General features: G+C 36.6%; 1 protein-coding gene across 1 annotated transcript in view; it reads left to right on the top strand.

The window, feature by feature from the left end:
* LOC128991701 (zinc finger protein 395) overlaps positions 1 to 22,668 on the top strand; it is a 63,338-nt gene extending 40,670 nt beyond the window's left edge. Inside the window, exons 5-8 of the mRNA XM_054414808.1 lie at positions 16,460 to 16,557; positions 17,334 to 17,473; positions 18,384 to 18,490; positions 19,088 to 22,668. Coding sequence (XP_054270783.1) covers positions 16,460 to 16,557; positions 17,334 to 17,473; positions 18,384 to 18,490; positions 19,088 to 19,270 — 528 coding nt within the window. The 3' untranslated portion in view covers positions 19,271 to 22,668. The remainder of the gene's footprint in view (positions 1 to 16,459; positions 16,558 to 17,333; positions 17,474 to 18,383; positions 18,491 to 19,087) is intronic.

Below are 22,668 nucleotides of genomic sequence, written 5' to 3'. Positions count from 1 at the left end.
TGATTAATGTTAATAATTAGTATATAAATGAATTCTTTACTCTTTATTTGTAATATAAATTACATCATTATATTGTGTAATGACATTTTTAAGAGGGTTGACCCAATTCCAACTGTAAATTGTATGTGTTGTTTAAATAACTGGGGTTTTGTCATTAACGTGTACAACACTACAGGGTCTATATTTAAACAACTTAATAATCACTTCTACATCAAAACACAACACACAACATTGGATTGAGAACAGACTGATTTCTTTAATTCCCCCCCCACTGGATGTGAGTTTACGCGACAAAAAAGTGTCGCTGTCGCGTGACATTTTTGTCAGCCGCAAGACGTGGCGCGACTCGCGACTCGCGACTGTCGCGGTGCCTAAAACCAGCCTTAGCTCGAGAGCCAAAACTAAACCAGAGCTGGGCTGCGGCCGGCGAGCTGGGCGATTTGCCGGTATGCCGGGTGCCAGCTGGTCTTGTGTTGTGTAGGCATCAGCTGTGTGCCACGCGCCTTGCCGCTCAAGGTCGCAGGCCTGCCAACCCACGGGCCGGGAAATAAAAATCCCCTCCCCCTCCCCGCCACTTGCCGGCCGGCATAGTAACAGCGGCCATGTTTTTTACGCCATAGTTTCCATCAGTTCAGATTGTTTGGATAATATGTGTATTTTGGTAAATGATATATTCATTTATACGAATTTCTTCTTTGTAATTTCTTCAATATCTCTATATTTTGCCGTGACATGTTAATATTTGATTTAATTTATTTAGTAATATTTGTAGATAATGTATACACAATAGCTATTATTTTGTATGGCCTGTCACCTATGCGAGTGTGTATATTGTTGGCTCTTTATTAGCACAGAATAAGGAGTTGTGTTGTAAAACTTTTTTCATGATTTTAAAGTTGAGACGATCGGTATTGCGTCATTCCTTTGTTCTCCTTTGTTTGCGGACAACAACATATGAACTGAATCCGATATGCCTTATGCCTCATGGAATTGTTTATTAAAAGTCAATGTTGTTCAGTGTCTTAAAAATTATTCAACTATTCAATTATTAAATTATTAAGTTATTCAAGTAGTATTTAAATTATTGATCGATAAATAACTGCAGTTAACTTATCGTCTGATTTTTTCAATCAAGATTCAGTTACAAATCAGCAAACTCATGTAAAACACGTTTTTTGACTAATTGCACTATGATTTATATTGTTCCTAGATTTCACGAGTTCAATTCTTGAGACCCCATGAAGGCTCGTTGAAACTGAAATTGCTGGTAGCCAAGTCTGCTCGCCTTCAAGCCTGAAGGTTGACGGTTCAATCCAAAGCGGAGTCGATTTTGTCGTGCTATTTATTTTTGGACTGTTAATTAGTTACACTAGATCAACGTTATATCAACTAGACCAGAATTTACACCTTTACCCAAAAAACCTAAATTTTTCCAAAAGCTTAGGAAACACGTAATAAATTATGATTGTAAAACCTAGCCCAACTCTTGAGCAACAAACACTAAAAATACGTTCTGCCACCCCCAGTTAAACGCACGCCACGGCTGCCAACGTTAATTTAGCATAAACCTCAGGTGTGCCAAAATTCACACGGCTCTTTCCTAGAAAACTAGCCGTGATAGATGTCCTTCGTGTGGACAATGGTCTGTGGTAATAGTTGCAGTGTGCAGTAGCCAACTGTTAGCCAACACTGCACATTACTGCATAGCGCTTAGTACACGTGCGGTCGGTTGCATCACAGCTGTGGGCTGATCTTATAGTTGGCCAATAGACACTGCCACGGATGTTTATGGGGTTTGTCGTTATACATGTCCGTGAAAATGTTGATTGAAGTAATTTTGGTTAAGTTTTGATTGAATTTGCCAATATGTAGAGCTGGATAAACTCGATTGAGTTCGCGAACCAGATTGAGTTGCATCGGGTTGTAATGTACAGTAGTTTGAAATCGTGTAAAACTTAAACTATTTTGTATATTGGAGCTTTGGTACGATCAGAGGTTACAGAGCAGATTAAAAAAGTGCATACAAATAATTGTCGTGTTATTCTTATGGAGAAAAATAAAACTGTTGTATGCTTGTTTATGTATATTTTGATCAAATTTATTTAATTCGTCTTATACTTTTAACATTTGATTAAAACATGTCCCTTTTCTGTAACAGCAAACCTGAATACTCCTTAAATCTGAAAACATTTTAGTAAAGTTCAACCGGACAGTATATTGAAATTTGCTTAGTGAGCAGGTTTGCTGCGGCGGGGGTATTATTTATGGTCGTGAAAGCTTGGCAAAACACAATTTTGTCATCAATGCTACAAACTAGAACCAAACTTAAGATCGATAGCGGTAAGCACAATTATAATTCAACAACGTTGTTGAAGACAAAATGTTGTTTGGAAAAAAGATTCGTTGCAATTTTCTGTGTATTGCAAGAGCTAAATGTTTTGATAACTTACTAAAATTTTTTGCTATTAAGCTCAAGACACAACTTCCTGTTGACAGAGTTTGAAATTTTAATCCAAACGCGATTTCAAACAATTAGAATTTAACATACTTGAAAGAACGATATAAATTGTGGCGAAAACTATGTTTTTCCATGGGCCGGTAATTTGGAAGAGTTCACTAAAGTGTACCTTATTCAATGCAAAAATGTATAGATTTGAGACTTAAATTGGAAAAACTGATTGATTTATATTTGATAATTTAACAATTTGTTGTGGTTTCATTTACCTCTAAAACGTTCAAATTTTAAGATCCCGTTTTTCACCTTCATTTTTGAAAATTACACTGTTAAATTTTTTATTAACAAGTCGACAAAATATCCTTTGAAGACTAGACTATGTAGTAGATGTTTTGTAAGCCAGTTTACTATTTCCACTAGAAACCTTAGCCGGATCGCTAGAGGGAAGGCCATGGTGACCCCAGCAAGGTCAGGTGTCGGGTAACGGAGGTACTATTCCCTCTCACTCCTTATGTAGGAAATGTTGGTTAAAATATTTACCATCTTGTAAAAGTTGAAAATTATAGCTCAGATTTTACCATTTTACTTGTAGGTGTTGTGTGTCTGTGGTTGTGTTGAGCTACGGACCGCATAAATGGTCAGTTTTCGATGTATTTTGGTACAACTAATCCATGGTATCTCCAGGGGTTTTTAATTTTTTGTGTGTGATAAAAAAAAACTGCTTGAACGAATTTGATCAAAATTTGGTATTTTATAGTAAGACTCTAAACTGTGAAACCCCCATTGCTAACATTCCTGTTAAAAGCTATTGCAACTTTTGTGAATTCCCCCATAAAGTATCACAGTTACACCACCAAGGGTAGACAAGCTGATGGGAGAAAATATGAGTCAGATTGCTGATCGGCTTTATTTATATGTCCACTCATATTAAAATGGTCACGAATCACACAGCCAAGAAGCCAGCGAGCCCAGTGAAGCGAGCGAAGGGATCCTGAAGGTGATTACATCTATGTCCTGGGAGGGGTGAAAGGGAATAACCCCCTCAAAAACTCCCAACCCCCCTGTAAGACAAGAAGGACCCTGTCACGCTCTAAGGGTTTCTTTTGTGGGTTGGCTTTGCTGGATCTCGCCACGTGTATTTTTTATATTACTTAATATAAAAACTCATATTTTTGTCATATTGTTTTAAAGAATGTCATCAATGAAAGGGGTGTCCTTCAAGGTGTATTTTGGACTGGATGCGGCATTTAGGTTGAAAATGGTACTAAAGCGAAGTTTGATTGTAACGATTGTCACAATATGACAAGATATTACTGTTGGTTGCATATATAACCATTTACACTTTTCAACAATGAAACAGTTCGAAGCATCACCATATTATAAGTAAAGTTTTCATCTCCAGGTTTCCGTAACGAACGTATTTGAAGTTAAAGAAAAACACAGGACTAATTTACATGGAGATACAGTACTAAGTTTTTCAGAACATAATTTTACTAGGCTGTCCACAAATAATGCAATACAGTAAAACGAAATTTTCTGATGTTTTGTACCGTTCTATAACGCGTCAGAATAAATTATTTAATTGAATACAATAGTCCACATCTAGACGTCGTGAACTTAATATGAATCAATTGTTTCAGTTCATCTTTAATTCAGTAAATTATGGAATTGATTTGAACGTGTTTGTCACATGATGCAAACAAATCTTCACTGGCCTTACCGATATGTAACTCGATTTAGACGAGATTTCCATAGTTGTAATCATCCCAGTTCCGTAATTTCGTCAGTTTGGGGATTGTTGGTCGTTGGCTATTAGGAAATCCCGAGATAGGGTAATAGAGGCACTTTAGATAAGTGATTGCTTCGATGATGAAGATGCATCGAGGGCAACGGCACGCGGCACTGACCGGGAAATACCTGAACTCCAACGTGTAATTTCAACTAGTTGGTGTATATGTTTTTCAGGGGTAAAAGAAGAGGACGCGTTTAGTAGATTCTCAATCTATATAATCTTCTTGTCTGTTAACTTCGGTTCTGTTTTTTAACGTCTTAAGGGATATAATCCGCTAAGCTTCATGTTGAATACACTTTTTTGTTAGATTTTTCACTATTTTATTCATGTGGTAAAATGACAGAACTTAACGATTTTCTTCCCTATCAGAGCATCTTCATGACGTATGCGAAATTTTGAAAACACTGCTCAACGTTAAATAAAAAACTTGTATTAATTTTTCAAAAAGTACCCCATACATACATACACGAATAGTGAATTGGCGTTTCCCTCACAAAAAACAAAGAGCTTTTGTTCCAATATCTCAAGACCTTGTTTCAATTTCAAGATTGTCGAGAGATGAAGCAATATTGAACGTTAACGGTTCTTTTGTTTAAAACGTCAAAGAGGACGTACTTCTTCTTTGTGGATTGTCGTAACGTTTCAGAGCTGATGATTTCTAAAATTGTCGTCTTTAGGTGAATTTTCTTTTCCACTCTGCATCAGTTCAAACGGTTTGAAATTCGAGAAGGCTCTCCAACTTCACGCTTTCCCAGTCGTCGCCTCCAAGACTTGCCGAGAGTTCCTACACCTTGCTCCTGATGCGCAGTTAGTTTCTGTAGCCGGCTGACCACGCTCTCATGACGCAATCTATGGATGCGATCGCAGCGGCCATCGCCATCGCCTCTCCGCGGCCAACGAACTCCGTCTACGAATGTTTTGTCGCGCTCTCTCTCCCTCCGATGTAAACACTGGAGTGCGCCTGCGCGCAAAGGTCAACGACCTGTGTGACTCACCGGGCTGCATTGTTGTCCTTTTAACGTATTTACAGCCGGCAACATCTTTAATATCTAGGAAATCACAACGTCCAATCAGCTGATCGGGTCGATGGCCTTGCAGCCGGCTAAGACAATGCTGTCCATTGTTGGTGACAAAGAGATCAGCTGTCGTCTTTGTTTACCTGGTGTGATTCGTCAACATTCGCTGCCGAGGATTGCATCTTGTACCAATGTGAAAGAAAAGTTGTCTCTGGCATGCCAACACAAACATATTATTTGTTCGGTTCGTTCTTTGTCTATCTAACTGTTTGCTGCTTCGTTTTCAAATTTTCCTATTTACAAAGACCGATTCTCAAATCTGCAATGTAACTTTTTTCAATGTCACTGTATTAGTAACTATTATCTTTCAAGTTGTGAGAAAAGCTTGTACCAGTCTGTTAAGAAGCTAGAACTACTTGGTCAAGATGATTCTTACATTTTGTGTTTTATATTGTTGGACATTTTGATCAAGAATGCGTTCAACGAGTGGCATTCTTTTTTTTAAGTTTATACCTGCCAAGTATGGCCAGACTGGATTCGAGCACATCTCGTAACAAATAGTTTGTGTAATTCGTCTGCCAAGTATATAATCACCATCATAGTCCATCTAAACAGCAATCCACCCACTGCACGTCTGTAACAACCTCATCTACGAATAATTGTCCCCGCAGCAAACAAGATGGTATCAAAACTGAGGCCATTTCACCGGCAATTCCCGGTCAACAAAACAAAGAGTAATCTCACTGCCCTGACATTGCTCTGTGGCGTGCCTGTCGGTAAACGACCTCTGTGTATGATGCGTTGCGCAAATTATAGGTTAGGATAATGAGAGGTTGGGTTTCCGTTGCTCCAAATACTCGGGTGGACTCGGCAATGTTCGGCCGAGTTCGGGTTCAAGGCCGAACCTCGGTCATACACCTCGACCCTGCATGCTTACATCATTTATACAATCGATGTCTTTTGTCCGTCAAACCGCTGCTTGATTGATTGTGAGCGGTGTGACGGATTCGTGTTTCAATTGTGTTTGTAGGTTTTAATTGTTTAATTTTTTTACACGATTCAGACTACAGTAGGAGTTTAGCTAGGCCTACAGTTTTTTAGTGGAGTAGGCTATTTAAATTAAAATAGTTATTGCAATAAGGCCTCACTTCAGTTTTGTAACTTATAAATCAAATTGTGTTTTACTTTTCATATTATTTATTTTATTTTAAAAATTCTTAATTTTGTGTCAGGCTACTTTTTTTGTCCCTATCGGGGATATCTTACTTTATAAAGTTCGAAACAAATATTTAACGTATTTGGCTCTATATAAAAGCATAAAACTGTATACATGTTAGCGAAAACACGCTTTTGATATTGTATCAATCGTTATTAGAAAATAATGGAATTGACGTAATAATTAGTTCAAGAGCTAAAAAATAACGCTCAAGGGAATTTCGTGAGTGGCATATTGTTCCTCTGTGGTTCGCCTCTCTCGCCAAACCACGGGATTTACCGTATTCACCGCGTTGTAACGGCGGTTGGTGGGAGAAAGTGCAAGTGACAGCGGTTCAGCGCAACCACTCTCGCTTTCACATGCGCGCTGCCGCCCGGGCGTTACTGCGCATGCGCGCTGTCCGAGCATGCGCGCCGCTAACTTCGTCTCTGAATGCTCGTCCTAGCGCTCTCTAAAACTACATTTCGGATCTGATATTTTTATGCTTGATATGTTGCTATGTTCAGAATATTTTTGGACCCTGATTGAGGTAGCCTATGTTATAAAAGTGACTGGGGTTTCGGGGAAATTTACTGTAAAACTGAGCGTGTGTTGTGTATATAGCTTTGAATGTAATTCCGGGCCGAGAATTAATTTGCCTTTACTCACAAGTGGTTTGTTTACGTAATAGCCCGTGTTTTCTAGCTAATCATTTGGTACAAAAGCAATGCAACTATGGACGTTTGGCAAAAGTTCACGTGAATAAGCAAAATGTTAAGCTGTCACGGATAAAAAACGCAAACATATTGTTTCTTAACTTCTACAATATAAATTGAGCACTCCAAACTGTTGAACCTGATCAAATTGATAACCATACGTTTGACGCAAACAACACACTCGTGTTGCCGCCATTGTGCAACATTCTCCCGCCAATTTTCCACCCTTAGTCGTTATGCCACGTGCGGTCGCCATCTTGTGTTGTGCTAGGTTATGTCAGGCACGTGGCACTGTATCGTCAGCTGATAGCTGACAACAGCTGTTGCTGAGTTTACCCAGCGGCGTTGGCGGGAGAAGTCACGTGACCAAGGCCGCGGGGTCGGTGACCTTTAACGGACACCTGATCGGTGGACAGGACGTTGGCTTCCATTTTTTTCTCGGTGTGAAAATCGGAAGTCGCGGCCATAATGGATCAATTACTTGACGTGATCGTGATTCGTGCTTAGAAATTAAAGGCTATTATAAGTTAACAAAATGTTTGATCTATGGTTATACTGATAGTTCACTTTACACGTTTTTCCTACCAAATAGTAATGATTCCATACTGCAATTGAATGATAAGGATAACGTAGCCAATGTAAAACCTTACATACTTAAAATATAACCCATTTCACAGGTTTCGACGTGTAAGTGGAATATCGAAAAAAGAATGTTGAAAATGTAATTTGTCTTAGGTTAAAACAGAAACTAACTTAAAATAGAAATTCAAAGCACGCGCATTTTGTTTTCAAATAACAAATGAAAAATACGTTAACGAATTACGAGGCATACAAGAGGTGTTTTACTATGGACGCTGTGACAATGAAGTTCATTGGCAAGCTATATAGCGCTAATGCTATTTGTAATGTTGCTGTGTTCCTCGTGGATTACACCCATCGAAGTATATAACACAAAATTACACCGCGTTTATCGGATTACCCTCGTAATCTCTATGATGTTCATTCGATCCAATTCATTCATGAAGATTAGTTACTCTTAAAACACAACAAAGTTATAAAATAATTTCCCACCCAGTGAAATGCGATGAGCACATATCAACTAGGCTACTATAGTTGAAATCAAAGCCGTAGTTACAATACTGATCTAATAATTTCCATACTTACAAATATTTGTTATTGTTTAGAGATAATAAAATTATTATTTTTTCCATATAAGCCATAAACAAAAACACATTATTTTCTTAAATCGCTTTAACTCAGACCAAATATCGACATTTTGACGATGTATACAATCTACAAACGTCAATAAATATATTTGTTTCTATATATTAAATACATTGTTCAAATTAACTTGCAACAATGACGTTGAGTTTGAAGGTGTACAATTGCACAATCTGCAGTTAAAAGTTTAAAGACAGACATAATGCAAAACAAGTAAAGTCCAAATTCGAGTAAAAATTTGTTAAGTATACTAGCAATTCGCCGAACCCTACCATTCTATACAGTACTTGAGTATAAGTTAATTCAACATCGTCATATTTCTTTGAGCCACAATACCAAAATCGGATTTCTATTCCAACAAGAGTAAAATTAAAAGTATAAACTCCCCTCCACTTCTAATCCCAATTAAATATCGCTATAAACACGTTCATGATCACCTTTCCCCTGAAATCCATAAACAAACAATAGGTTGGTAACAGTGGGTGGTGCAGGTGAACGAGTCCCACCGCTGGAGTCGTTCCTCGGAACTGTTCCCTTTGTCTGTTGTACCGTATTGATCTGTTGCCCACGTGCCACTATCAGCTGTTCGCGGTGGGTGAAGGGTGGGGGTGGGTTTAAGGGTTGTAGGAGGTATATAGGTCGCACGTGCACTTTGCTGCACCGATGGCCTACTTTCAAGGCTGCTACAACTATTCCCGGGTCCTGGTTTTACTCCCCCTATCGCTTTTCCCTTCCGGGTTTCTGTCTTGCAAAGGTCATAAATCGGATTTGTTGTACAAGTTTCATAAGCAAGGACTTGTATAGTATTACCTACCTGCTGAGTTTTTATGAAATAAAATTACAGAATTTGGAATAGTAAAGTTATTCAAACGATTGCAGTTTAAAATATTTTGTGGCTATTTATACTTCAGGGGGAAATAAGAAACTATTTTAATCATGGTTTACGTAATTTAATTACCGTCTCCTTATAAACGAAATTTTGATTAGTTTTTCCATTGGCGATTTATTATAACAAGACTAAAAAATGAAAATTACCCCTCCCTTACAACTCATAAAAATTAAATTATGAATAAGCTCCATATAAGCATTGACTTAAAGTAAATTATTTGACAAGTCGTATTGTGAACAATTGCTATTACCTATGATTATTAGTTTTATTGTCCCGACTACAAAATTCAGATGAGGTAGAAGATTAAATTTTACTATACAGTAACTGGATTTTGATTGCATACTTAGTAAATCAATCAAGATGAAATTTAATAAAACGAAACCAACGCCAGAAAACAAACAGTTTGCTACATGCATGTCAAGTGTGTACTGCGGGAATTGCATAGTACTCATTGCAGGCGCTAACCCTCTCACTGACATAAAGTAAAACCTCAGAGTAATAAAACAGTTTTAGTTTTATTACTCTGAGGTAAAACAAAGCAGAAATTCATATTGACGATCAAAATGTATCAGCACTTACAAAAAAGGAAGTTTACATTTTATTTTATAAAAAAAATAAGGTTTGTAGTGGTAATTATGAAGGTTACTGTCTGGTTTTAAGGTATATAAATTATAATATTGTGATATCAGCTTTTCTATTGCATGTATGTCCCTGTACGTATACAGTACTGTGGATAATCAATTTAATATTGTTGCTTGTAGATTTTTAGTAGTGTTTTACTTTGTCGTTTCACAAAGTAACTCTTCACAAAAAAAAACCATGAAACTAAAAGAAAATTCTTAAACCCTTTTTCATTTTGGACTCTGTAAAGCTGAGTTCAACAAACTATGTGCTGTACGAGTTTAACAAGCAGAAGTACAATAATTGTTTGGAATCGTGGAAAAGTAAGCTTTTTTTAATATATTATACAGAAGATTTTATTGAGTAAATCTCCTACTAGAAGCAGATACTAGTATTATCTAGTCTAAAGTAGAACTATTTAACACCAAAGCTCATCAAAACATGTAAATGTGGTAGCATATAAGTTAAATGTAGCAAAACATCGAAAATCTTTAAAACACGTCAAATCTAAGATAATAGTTCTAAAAGCATCCAATATGTCCGTTGGTACGCTATGTTGGGTCTATTATTAGCCACGTGGGGTTGGGGTTAGTGGGTTGCCGGGTCTAGGGCTGGCTTGGGGAAGGACTGGGTATCGATCCTGGGTATGTAGGGCATCCATGCGCTGCCCCAACGTGCGTGGATGACCCGGCAACGGAAGTTACTAGGAAATGTTAACTATACCCGGGATAAGGTTTCAAAATGTCGAATAAAATGTTTTCCTCTGTTGTGAAACAGTTTGGGAATACGTCCTATGCTTTTGGTAGCTAAAGTACTAGTTTGAATCTTATTCCCATTGGTTGTGGCTGCTCGAAGGTTAGCTCGTTAAAGTTTATATAATGTTCTAGTTATGCTTGGAATAGATTTTCAAAAGCAAATATATCTTGTGTGCGTTAAATGATTTTAAGGTCCTTGATAAGTTGGTGCAGGTTCGAATGCCAATCTCTTGGTTGTGTTGTACGGCAAATTAAGAAATTTTGTCTACGATGATTATCTGGAATGGTTTAAGGACAAAAGTTTCAAAAGCAAATATGATTATTTAATCTGTAGGGTGGAACATTTTATACTCTAGCTTAGGTGGGTTTGAACCTTGTAGATATTTTTCGACCGTAAAATTGTTTCACAATTGTTCCCTCCACCTCTCCTCCTCTCCAAATTAATCCTTCGTTCGTCACGTATGGAACAGAATAAACGGTAGAAAAAATTGAGTTTTTCGTAAAATATTAAGTAAGTTTTTTATTCGCACATTAGGATTGTGTTATTGGTAGACCCTACATAACATTGATGCTAAACTATGCGTTTGTACATTGACCCATTCCACTTAAATTCGCTCTGCATACGAGTTAGAAACTTTGTTATTTTAAGTCAAATTGATCTAAGCTACATTGGTGGTACGAAATAATTGTTTTCCGTTGTTTAAAAAACAAGTTTCTTTACCCGTGCTTTGCAACGGGAAGAAAATGTGATCTTGACAGCAATTAAAGTGGTGCTGGTGTGTGTTTTAAAATACAGCAACTCTATGATTTAATTTGTTACTAAAAGAATCTTACTACTTAGTTTCAAACCCATACTTTTGATGTTTATAGAGCCAAAAGAATATGACAACATACCTTAGTGTAGCAATAGCATCGATTGCTTCATATTGATGCTTCATGTATGAGATGTTTTACCACAATACTTCAATTTTAGTCAAGCCACTTTACACAACTTATACAACCTTTCTTTAAAACCAAACATAACCCTCTTACTAATAGTCCGGTGGCTTAGGGCTTTAATTTACGAATACCGTTACCTGGTGGATAAAAGCACCAAATGTGGCATGAAGGTACCTTAGGGTATACTAATAAATTTTAGCCTAGGAGCCCTTTTGAAATTTTAAATATTTCCACACACGGCAACAAAATTCAAAATGGCCGACAAATACGACAAAAACTACCTTTAAAACAATCCATTCTCCTGTTAACTCTAAAATATAACTTAAATCCAACTAAGACTCTACAATACAAACCGGAGACCTACTAAATTATATGAAAGAAATCTTATGTGTGTCTGTGTGTGAGTGGGTCTGGGTATGTGTGTGAGTATTTATGTAACGAAACCTGTACTGGACATTGCGCAAAAATGGGCAAACCAATTTACAGCAAATTTGGTGTGGGCTTTGTTAGTATCATATGTCAACATTTGGATCTGTTTCCTTTTATTTATCTATTTTTATAATTTTATTTTGTTCATTTTTACAATTTTTATCTATTTTTTTAGATCTACAGGGTTAGGCAAAAGTATGGAACTCCCCAGTTAACTTTTTAACGCGTTGCAGTAGGATAACCAAACTCGGCATATATTTACAAAATAAAAATTGCAATTTTTATCAAAGTTACAACTTTGCCTCAGCCTCCAAAATGGGGTATTTTGGGGGCAGCCCCAAATTTTCAAACTTAAAAACCTATCATGTGACCGCTCATTTTAAAGGGTATATCAAGATAAATTTAATGGTGAAAACCAGAGGTCGATATAGCACCCTTAATCAAAATGGCAGCCATTTTAATTTAAGATGAGCAAGCAAAAGATAAAGTCTGGGCACCTCCAGTTAACTTTATAACGTGTGGCAGGGGGAAAACCAAACTTGGCACATGTTCACAAGATTAAAAAAAATTCACTTTTTCATTACAGTTAGAACTTGTACCCGGCTCCCAAAATGGGGTATTTTGGGGCAGTCCCAAATTTTCAAATGTAAACACCTATCATGTGACCCCTCATTTTAAAGGGTTTCTCAAGTCAAATTAAATAGCGCAAAATAGAAGTCAATATGGCCCCCCTAATACTACTTACTTACTTTCCGTGCCCGGAAATCAGACTTCGCATTTCCAAAAATTAGCTACCGATATGGCTTTGTCATTCGCATGTAAAAGATCATCAAATGTGCAAGACTGGTCTAGGCGTGGGCAGATCAGCAGATGGCCAGGATCCTGGACAGCACCACACGCGCACAAGATGTTTTCTTTGTCTGGTAAGAGACCCCATTTCTGCATGTTTGTCCTGCATTTTGGCACCTTGGCCCTAATTCGATTTAGGGTCTTCCACACCGTATAATGAAGGCCTCCACCAGGAGCCAGTTCCTCCCTGGCTGGTAAGGAAGGGTTAGTCAACGTGGCCTCCCACCTTACCACCCGATTGATTGAGAGTGATCCATCCAGGACTTGTGTCCGTGATAAAAAGCTCTTTCTGGACCGAAGCCGTCGCTCTGCAGGTTGGTCGGTTGGTGGCCGTGTAATGGGTGACGAGGGTCTGTCTCTTGCTTAGTCCTTTCTGCGTCGGAAGCGACATCACGTCGGATTGATGGAGGGGTGATCCCTATGATAGGATAGTTTGTGTACTGGGGTTGGTTTCAAAGACCCAGTTACAATCCGAGCCATGTCACTGACTGCTATGTCAACCTTTTTTGCATGTGACGATGCATTCCATACTGGTGCAGCGTACTCTGCAGCCGACACACTGAGCGCTAAAGCTGAGGTTCTGAGGACATCAGGGTTAGCACCCCAGCATCTGCTGGTGAAGGAATGATTCAGGAAGATGATATTATTCCTCGCTGAGTCTTTACTTCTTGTCGCAATACAATGCGCCTTAAATGTCAGTGTGCGGTCCAGTATGACACCAAGATATTCCCCCCTAATCAAAATGGCAGTCATTTTGAAATATACCTTATTAACTTTGTAACAGGTTGTAGCTGGAACACTAAACTCTACATACCTTTATAAAAAAAGATAATTCACCTTTTGGCCAGTATTAAAATATGAAATTTTGTCATGAAATTTTGAAGTATGACACCAAGATATTCCCCCCTAATCAAAATGGCAGTCATTTTTAAATATATCTTATTAACTTTGTAATAGGTTATAGCTGGAACACTAAACTCTACATACCTTTATAAAAAAGATAATTCACCTTTTGGCCAGTATTAAAATATTAAATTTTTAAAGTTAACTGGGATTATCAAGACTTTATCTTTTGCTTGCTCATCTTAAATAATTAAAATGGTTGCCATTTCGATTTGGAGTGGGATATTGACCTCTTGTTTGCACCATTCAACTTCTCTTGATAAACCCTTTAAAATGAGTGGTCACATGATAGGTGTTTAATTTTGAAAATTTGGGGCTGCCCCCAAAATACCCCATTCTGGGGGCTGGGGCAAAGTTGTAAATTTGATGAAAAAGTGCAATTTTTTATTTTGTAAATATATGCCAAGTTTGGTTTTCCTACTGCAACGCGTTAAAAAGTTAACTGGGGGGTTTCCATACTTTTGCCTAACTCTGTAGATCTAAAAAAAAGAAAAATAGATGAAAATTGTAAAAATAAACAAAATAAAATTATAAAAATGTATAAATAAAAGGAAACAGGTCCAAATGTTGACATATGATACTAACAAAGCCCACACCAAATTTGCAGTAAATTGGTTTGACCATTTTTGCGCAATGTCCAGTACAGATTTCGTTACATAAATACTCACACACATACCCCTACCCACTCACACACAGACAAACATAAGATTTCTTTCATATAATTTAGTATGTCTCCGGTTTGTATTGTAGAGTCTTGGTTGGATTTAAGTTATATTTTAGAGTTAACAGGAGAATGGATTGTTTTAAAGGTAGTTTTTGTTGTATTTGTCGGCCATTTTGGATTTTGGTGCCGTGTGTGGAAATATTTAAAATTTCAAAAGGGCTCCTAGGCTAAAATTTATTAGTATACCTTAAGGTACCTTCATGCCACATTTGGTGCTTTTATCCGCCATGTAACGGTAATTACACTAAGCCACCGGACTATAAATAATGCATATTATTTCCTCAATCTACATAAAGCATCACAAACATCTTTTTCGAGGAAATAAACAAACACCAGTTTTTGCATTGACCAGCTGTTTCAAATAAATTTAATCATTTAAACTTTGGAAGCATGTCAGGCGTAGCCCTTTGGAAATCGGCCTGTGGGGCTGAGCGCATAAGAAATTTGTTCATACCAATAATTTTCGGCAAATCTACACACTCTAAGCTTCATTTTGATGTGCCATGCCTATACTTTTATTTGGTAAATGGCCTTAACAGTTTACATAAAATTTGATTGTAGCACTTAAAGAATATAATACGTAGATGGATTACATAATTTTACAAAATAAAACTTAATGCATTTTCTCAGGTTTAATAACAATCAATTTATCCTCATTGTCCATCTCTTTTTCAAATGATGTTTAAATATTATCTTTTCATTGATTTGTCAAGTATATCGTCCCTTGAAAAGTCAATCATCATAAATATAAACAAGAGAGAAAATATATAAACATTTATCGAACTAAAAAATAATAAAAAAATGTCATGATGATGTGTTATTGATCGTTGCAACGTATAGGCTACCGTACTTGTAAATCGAAATTAATCATTTTGTAAAATCTTAAATTCGATACAAAATTAGATAATACTATCCCTGATAAACTCAATACTTACCAACATAAACCAATGTTCAACTAGAAAGTTTTACAAATATGATTTTTAACACATGTAAGTAAGTTTGGACAAAACTTGAAATTTAAAAACTGTATTTTGAGTAGTTAGTTTCTCTCTGGATGGGTTTGTCGTATTTCCAATTTACCCCTGACTCCATATCCGTGCTAAGCCCCATATATTACCACCGCTCGTGCAGTGTTTTGTAACATTTCCTCATGTTGTCACGGGTGGTGGGTGTTGTTGGGGTGAGTTGCGCGCGCTCTTCCCTTTGTCCACCCACCAACTCCCACAACCATCTGAGATAATTTCTGCCCGGTATCGAACCCAAAGCTACAACGTAGGGTTTTTTTATATTTACACCGGCGAAACAGAATGATGTTGAACATTAACATAATATTGTTTACTAAAACGTGAGATGTAACAATAAACTGGGTATAATTAATCATGGGAAAAGGTTTTTCAATGACATTATTTTTGTGTCCATGTACATCAATGATTGTATAACCATAGACTACATGTTTCATGTATGGTACAACTGTGGTACAATCTGTAATTTGTTCTACGACTAAGCAATAGTTAGGATCTTGAGAACTTTATGAGTGGAAACAAACTAGCTTTATGAAATAGGGAAATGTTTTGTTTGGTGATCAATTACCTAAGTTATATCTCTGAATTTGGTAAAATATTACAATAAAGGCATCATTTATCGCCTTATCCATTTAATTTTTATTATCTCGACCAACATATCACTATGGCACAACAGCTGACATGAATATTCAGCTATATTATACCTTTTTCCTCATTGTTGTGTTCAAAAATGTTTTATCATTTTGATTTGATTTAAATATTTTATCCAAATATTAGTCGTAATTTTGAGCACATTTTGTATTATTATTGGTTTATTTATTTTATTCTTTGTAATAACTGTAATTTAATTGCATCCCATCGCCTCTTGTATCCAGTTTCCATTGTTGTTTGTGTTTTTTGAAGTTTTCACATATTTATTTGTTGTTGTTGCAGGCAAACCGCATAGTGTTCCAGTGTACGTGGCCGGGCTGTCTTGTCATTACTACAACCTGTGCTGCCATCGAGGCCCATGTGCGCGCCACTCACCTCGGGTATGTACCATACTAACACAGAGACCAATTATGTGTGCTCGTCCGGTTCGGTTCCGAGAAAAGGCAGTAGCTTTTTGATTGAAACTAGCCCCATCTGTCCTTTGGGCTTTTGGTAAATGTCCTGGCTACATAAACAGCTGATTCTAGTCAGTAAAAGCTACACAAGGCACCCCACTTCATTCAATACTTCTGTCCTCATGTAAATTTGATAACTATGATGATAAAGTTAATCAGATTCATCAAGATTACACATAAAAACATACTCTATGTACACAGTGCCAAACTAGAACTAGGGGCGTCACTGGTTAAATGCAGGTCCTTGTGCTACAGGCTCAAATCCACTAAAGACAAATTACTAAAGACAAAGAGGTTAGGAAACTCTCTTAAGATGAAAGTGTTCTTTGTTAGAAAACAAAACCAATAGAAGACCTGGTGTAAAAAAATGTTGTAGAGCACTAAAATAAACTGAAAAGAATTGAATTCCAGTAAATACAATATTAACACCCAACCAATGCCATGTATTAGTTGTAGGCTTAATGGCTCGTCCATACATCATTCAAGTTAAACTTGAAGTACTTTAAATCAACTTTTGTAGGGGCTTTTTAAAATTGAACAAATTTCACTCTATTTACCTCTCTGCTTGTAGACTGTAACAAACAAAACTATTGTAGAGTATACAACAGTAGTGTTAACTGTAAATATATCAAGAACATAAAATATTCTTATCCCATATGTGTTTAAGCTTATTGTTTTTAATTTCTTGTCGAACATTTCAGGCCCAAAGACAGAGATGAAGGCAGTGAGATGGAAGACGATCATGAGGAAGAGTTCTACTACACGGAGGTTGAACTGGGACTGCATACCTCCAGTCCTCCTACCCTTTCTCATAGAGATATGGCACGGCCACCACACGAAGGTATGTATGCGCAGAGGGCGGAGAGTGAGAAATTTTGGTTAGGACTAAAAAACATAATGTGTGATCTGTTTCCCTTCAAAACCAGTCTACACTATGGTGTAGAAGTGCAAACAACTTTCTACTCTTAAACCTACAGCTTTATCTACGGGTAGGCCTACGTTATGTGATTATTTCAAGGAAAAACTTGTGACTAGCTGATTTGAAAATATTTGTCCATATTGTGGATCGATGAGTTGAACACTCTGATACCTGGAAAATATAATCATGAATAATAAATAAATGCAAAAAAACTGAAAATTACCTATTAGGCTACCACAGAGAAGTAAGGTACAAAGGAAACATTCAATACAGTAGACTCCCTCTTATCCGGACACCTTTTAACCAGACATTGGTTTAACCGGACCACACTCGGGAGAAGTGACATCTCTTTATACGGATAATTTTTATCAGCACATCGGTTTAACCGGACTAGATCGGCAGGAAGTGGGCGGTACAGTGATTACGTGTCTAAATACAATGTTCTCCTAATTTTAAGTCAAATACTGTATAGACTATGCATTTAAACGGTCCGTTTTAATTAGATTTTGGGGATGTCGGTTTAACCGGAAAAACCACTATCCGGACTGTGGAAAACACTATAACGCTCACAGTGGAGGAAGCTCCGAGTCCTGTGCGATAGGATTGCGAACTGCTCACCACTCGGGCTCCTCCTTACTCGTCACAAGTATATTTTCTTCAAAACATACTAGAGCTTCCTTTGTACTTTAATTCTATGTGTTGTTACCAAAGTTCTCACTTTTATAAATTGTAAAACCAATACATTCTAACATTAATGTAGCTCTGCCATATATGTTTTTGGTTGAGGTTCAGCTTTGTTAGACCAGTAGAATTTATTAATTTGATGTTTCAGATCCTGAGTACCAACGCAGCCTCAGCCAACATAACTATGCTTCAAGTCGAGCCATCAACATCCCCCACCACTCCACCCACTGGGCCATGTCAGCCGCTACCTCACCTGTGAGTCAACATTACACATTACATTTCCTGTCAAGTCTCTAGCCTCATTACCAATTTCATTCTAACAGTATTTACGTTTCAGCATAAGTCGTCGATTTTGAACTAAATTTTGCTTTGAGAACAAGGAATCAGCCCTGCTTGAGAGTTTAAGTGAAAAGCACACTTAGAAGAAGGATCTATTAACACAAAAAAATATTAAGAGTTAAACACTGGTCCTAAACTGTTAAGTGTGCTGGATTTAGGCTACTTGCGGCCTTAGTCCAAATCAACCCGAGAGGCTACCTCAACCCTAGTAGGTACCTGGAAGTTCTTGCTTGCGGCAAAATTGTGAACATCTCCCACAATCACTGGGGCATCATCATCGTTAACCAGAATCTTAAAAATTAATTAATTTTAGAAAATAGAAAATAAAGTTTTGTTGAAATAAAATGTTTGTTTTCAAAACACTATGGCCCTCTTTTGCTTGCGATGTAGTGGGCCTAGTGGTAAATCCAGCACTGAAAGTTTTTGTCGATAAGTAATCCTGCCAGAAGGTTTACAAATTAATTTACTGTTATTGTGGTGTGTGTGTAGTGATGTTGGATTGTGTTGTTCCAGAACTCGCCCCAGAAGCACATGAAGCTGAGTGTGTCTGCGCCAAGTGGCAAGCTGCCAGGCAGTCCCACACGCAAGGTACGCGGAGAGACCAAGAAGTGCCGCAAAGTCTACGGCATGGAGCACCGCGAGCTGTGGTGCACTCAGTGCAAATGGAAGAAGGCGTGCAGTCGGTTTGGCGACTAGACGGCGCGCAACGGTCACACGACCGTGAACAAACGATAACAGAGATCAGGACCGAAGAATGAGACGACCAAATTTATTTGTGGAAATTGAGGATTCGATTGGCAGTATTTATCATGATTGCTGGTGCCTGCTCGAGCGTAGACTTAGATAGTCTCGGTGAAGAGTCGAGAGTCACGTACGAAATTCTTCCTGATCTCAGAATGGCTGTGGTCACGGTCGTTTATTGAATGAATCAGGCCTAATGTGGATCATTGGAAATTATTGAATGATTTAAATTTGACAAAGTTTACAAAATTGTCAAACGTTTCAAACGAGAAAGCAACAAATGTAGTGTTGATATATCTATACGAGTAAGATTACGTGTAAGTAGTGTTATTTACTGAAGGTATGCTATTTATCTGCATTGATGTAAATAAATGTGAAGATTTGGAAATATAAGTGGGCCCAGTTTATAAAGCGAAAAAATTAAAGTAATTTACATGGTATTTTTGATTGGATAGGAATTGAAAATTGAAAGTTAAACACAAGATTTGTCTGTTTGGATTCAATCCACCAACGTAAATCATTCCAAATATTTTCCCCTTAGATCCACAATTTTGGACTTGAAAGCTAGTAGACAAACGGGCTGACATTGGTTGGTTGAAAAAATGTGATAAATGTGAAGTTCTGTTGACAATCTTAACTTGATTGTAAATCAGACAGGTTTTGTAAAGACATTACTCTTGGAGGAGGTAAAAAGTGAGATACATTCCAAATGATAAACTGGACCCACACGCCATAACACAATCCAACAAGGTTTTGAGTTACCTGATGAACTGCTTGCTTTGGCTCTCATGGTTCGGACCACCATTCAACAGACTTTTAATTTTTTAGTCAATAAATTGTCTCCTGTTTTACCAGCCAAACTTAATAAATTCTTTCTGAGTTTTGGAATCCAACCTCTTCGAATTATTGTTCTACATTTTTCTAAGAACCATGAGGAGTGAACAAGCAAGGCTCTCTGAAAACGAAAGAAATAAAACTATTGTTTGTTTAGTTTTAAGTCAAGTAGGTTTAGACGTATTTTAAGTCTGCTCAGAAGAAATCCTGCATGGTATTGCTGTATCTGTTTTCCAATCGTTTGCAGAGTATGATTATAGTTTTGTGTTGGCAACATTGGTTTGCAGAGCATGATTATAGTTTGTGTTGGCAACATTGATCTCAACATTACCTGGTTCTGCTCACCACTACAAGTATTAGCTTTAGACTTTGTGTTTGGGTCTGTAGGTCTGTAAACGAATCTTGCCTTAAAACAAACCAGTGATTAGACGACAAACAGATGAAAATTACTAAGTCATAGTGTTCTAAGTTTGTACGCTGATTTGTTAAAATTGTGATTATCACAAAAATGATATTTGTCCAAATACTGAATTTATATTGAAAATTTAATGCGAATACTGTCGTGTAGTAAGTTTGTCTTTTTTTGTTCAAAGATCTATTTTAGTGAAATATTTGTTTAGTATTAAAATGCGTCTGATATTCCAGTCATTTAAACTCTTCCTCCTTATCTTCCACCTGCATACTCGGACTACATCTACCAACAGATTGGCAACACGATCTCATCATAATATATTTTTGTATATAGTAAAGTTTATATTATATTTATATGTAGATAGCGCCAGAGATTTTATTTTATTAAGAGAGTAAGGTTGTTTTGCGAAGAGATCAAATCTCAGTGGGGTTCACGTTAAACCGGTTATCACTTTTTTTGTCTAAAACGATATTTTCATAATCGATGTATTTTATACAGAACAAAAAGAGCCAGAAACTGGCATTAAATGTTTACAAGCCTTCTAGTTTTGTAGAATGCTATATTCAAATAAGGTTAATTCTATTTTGCCGCATATTTTATTTTCCGACCCTACATTTGTAATTAGACCCCGAAACTTTATCAATCACTAGGCTAGCTCTTATAGCAATACGAAAAGTATTTTACAAATAATAATTTAAGTCGCATATTTGGATTGTGTTTTCGTGTTAGTCTCTGTAGTATTTATGTAGGTTAACACCTGATTATTCCTTAAGTAGACCTAAGTTATTCTTTATTTAGTGAAATCCAGTTGTTGAATTTAGCAATAAGATGAAAAGAATCAGTTTAATTATTTTTAACATTTAACTGTGTCGATATTTGTTGGCAACTGCTTCGCTACATTGTACCGTGAATATGAATAGTAACCAAAGATTTACTTTCTAATTTAACTCGATGGTACTTACCCAAAACAGAATCTTAAAGATAATTTTACGAGTTTGAATTTTATATACTCTGAGTGAAACTGATCTAGATTGCCTTTTATCAACTTAAAACACTGATTAACTTATACATAATACCTGTTACTGTATTCTGTTCTTGACAAGTTTTAACATTTTATTTCCTTATCTCTTGGCTACTTTAAGGCTGTTTCTGCTTATTATTAGTGATGTATTTAACAATTTATTTATTTTTCTTTCTTAACAATTAATTTAGTTTGTAGAGCTTATTTATAAAAGGAATATATTATATTGTACACTTGGAAAGTGCACTGAAATAATTCACTAATGAACTTGGTTATCGACTCCATGTTAAAGCTCGTAAAGTTAGTCGCTGTGATCCCAATCTTGTTCAACACTGAATTTTACTTTGTTTACGATAATTTATAAGTCTTTATCCAAATATACCGTAATTTTAGAGTTTACTGTTTTAAGATATTACTATATATATTTGCTATAATATTTATCGTAGTTTAATATAGATTAAGTTGAAAACATATATCATCAAAATAATATATTTATATCAGTAGAGTTTTTATAATTTCACTTTATATCATATATATGGGGTCTTTCAGCCAGCGTGTTTGCGCACGCATCTCGCTCGGCTGCTTGGTTGTGGCTTCTGTCGCGTCCTGTCGCAAAGTGTTGTTTATCTATTGTTTGTTTGTCATTAGACGTTATTGTAACAAAGAGAAACAGCTGTGAAAAATTCTATTGTTGATGTTTGACCGAGTTATGTTATTTACGTTATTTGTTATTCTTACTCAGATCTTATTGTTCTTGTTGTTTCCGAGTGGTAACGTTGGAGCCTGGACGTAAGTTTTTGTGTGAGACCGAAGGTGACGAACCCGTAACGCTAGTGATGCATAGCGCTGTTTCTCTTTGGCTGAAAACATTTTTATCCATTTATAAATGTTGTGCGTATTGTCGATGTTTTAGCCCAGTGACTAAGCAATAGTTATCAGCACATAGACTACTCTGTCACTTTAATTTACCAGACAATATTTGTAACATTTATTTTTTACAGAAAATATGAGAAAAATAAAAAAATTTTACAAATTTTCTAGTATTTAGGTTCATTTTAAAATAAAACTTACCATGTCTTTCTTAAA

Source organism: Macrosteles quadrilineatus, unplaced genomic scaffold, assembly GCF_028750875.1.
Source record: "Macrosteles quadrilineatus isolate MER2022 unplaced genomic scaffold, UCM_ALF_1.0 Scaffold_4__1_contigs__length_99947679, whole genome shotgun sequence".
Lineage (NCBI taxonomy): Eukaryota > Metazoa > Arthropoda > Insecta > Hemiptera > Cicadellidae > Macrosteles > Macrosteles quadrilineatus.
This window is presented reverse-complemented; position numbering and strand designations above follow the sequence as displayed.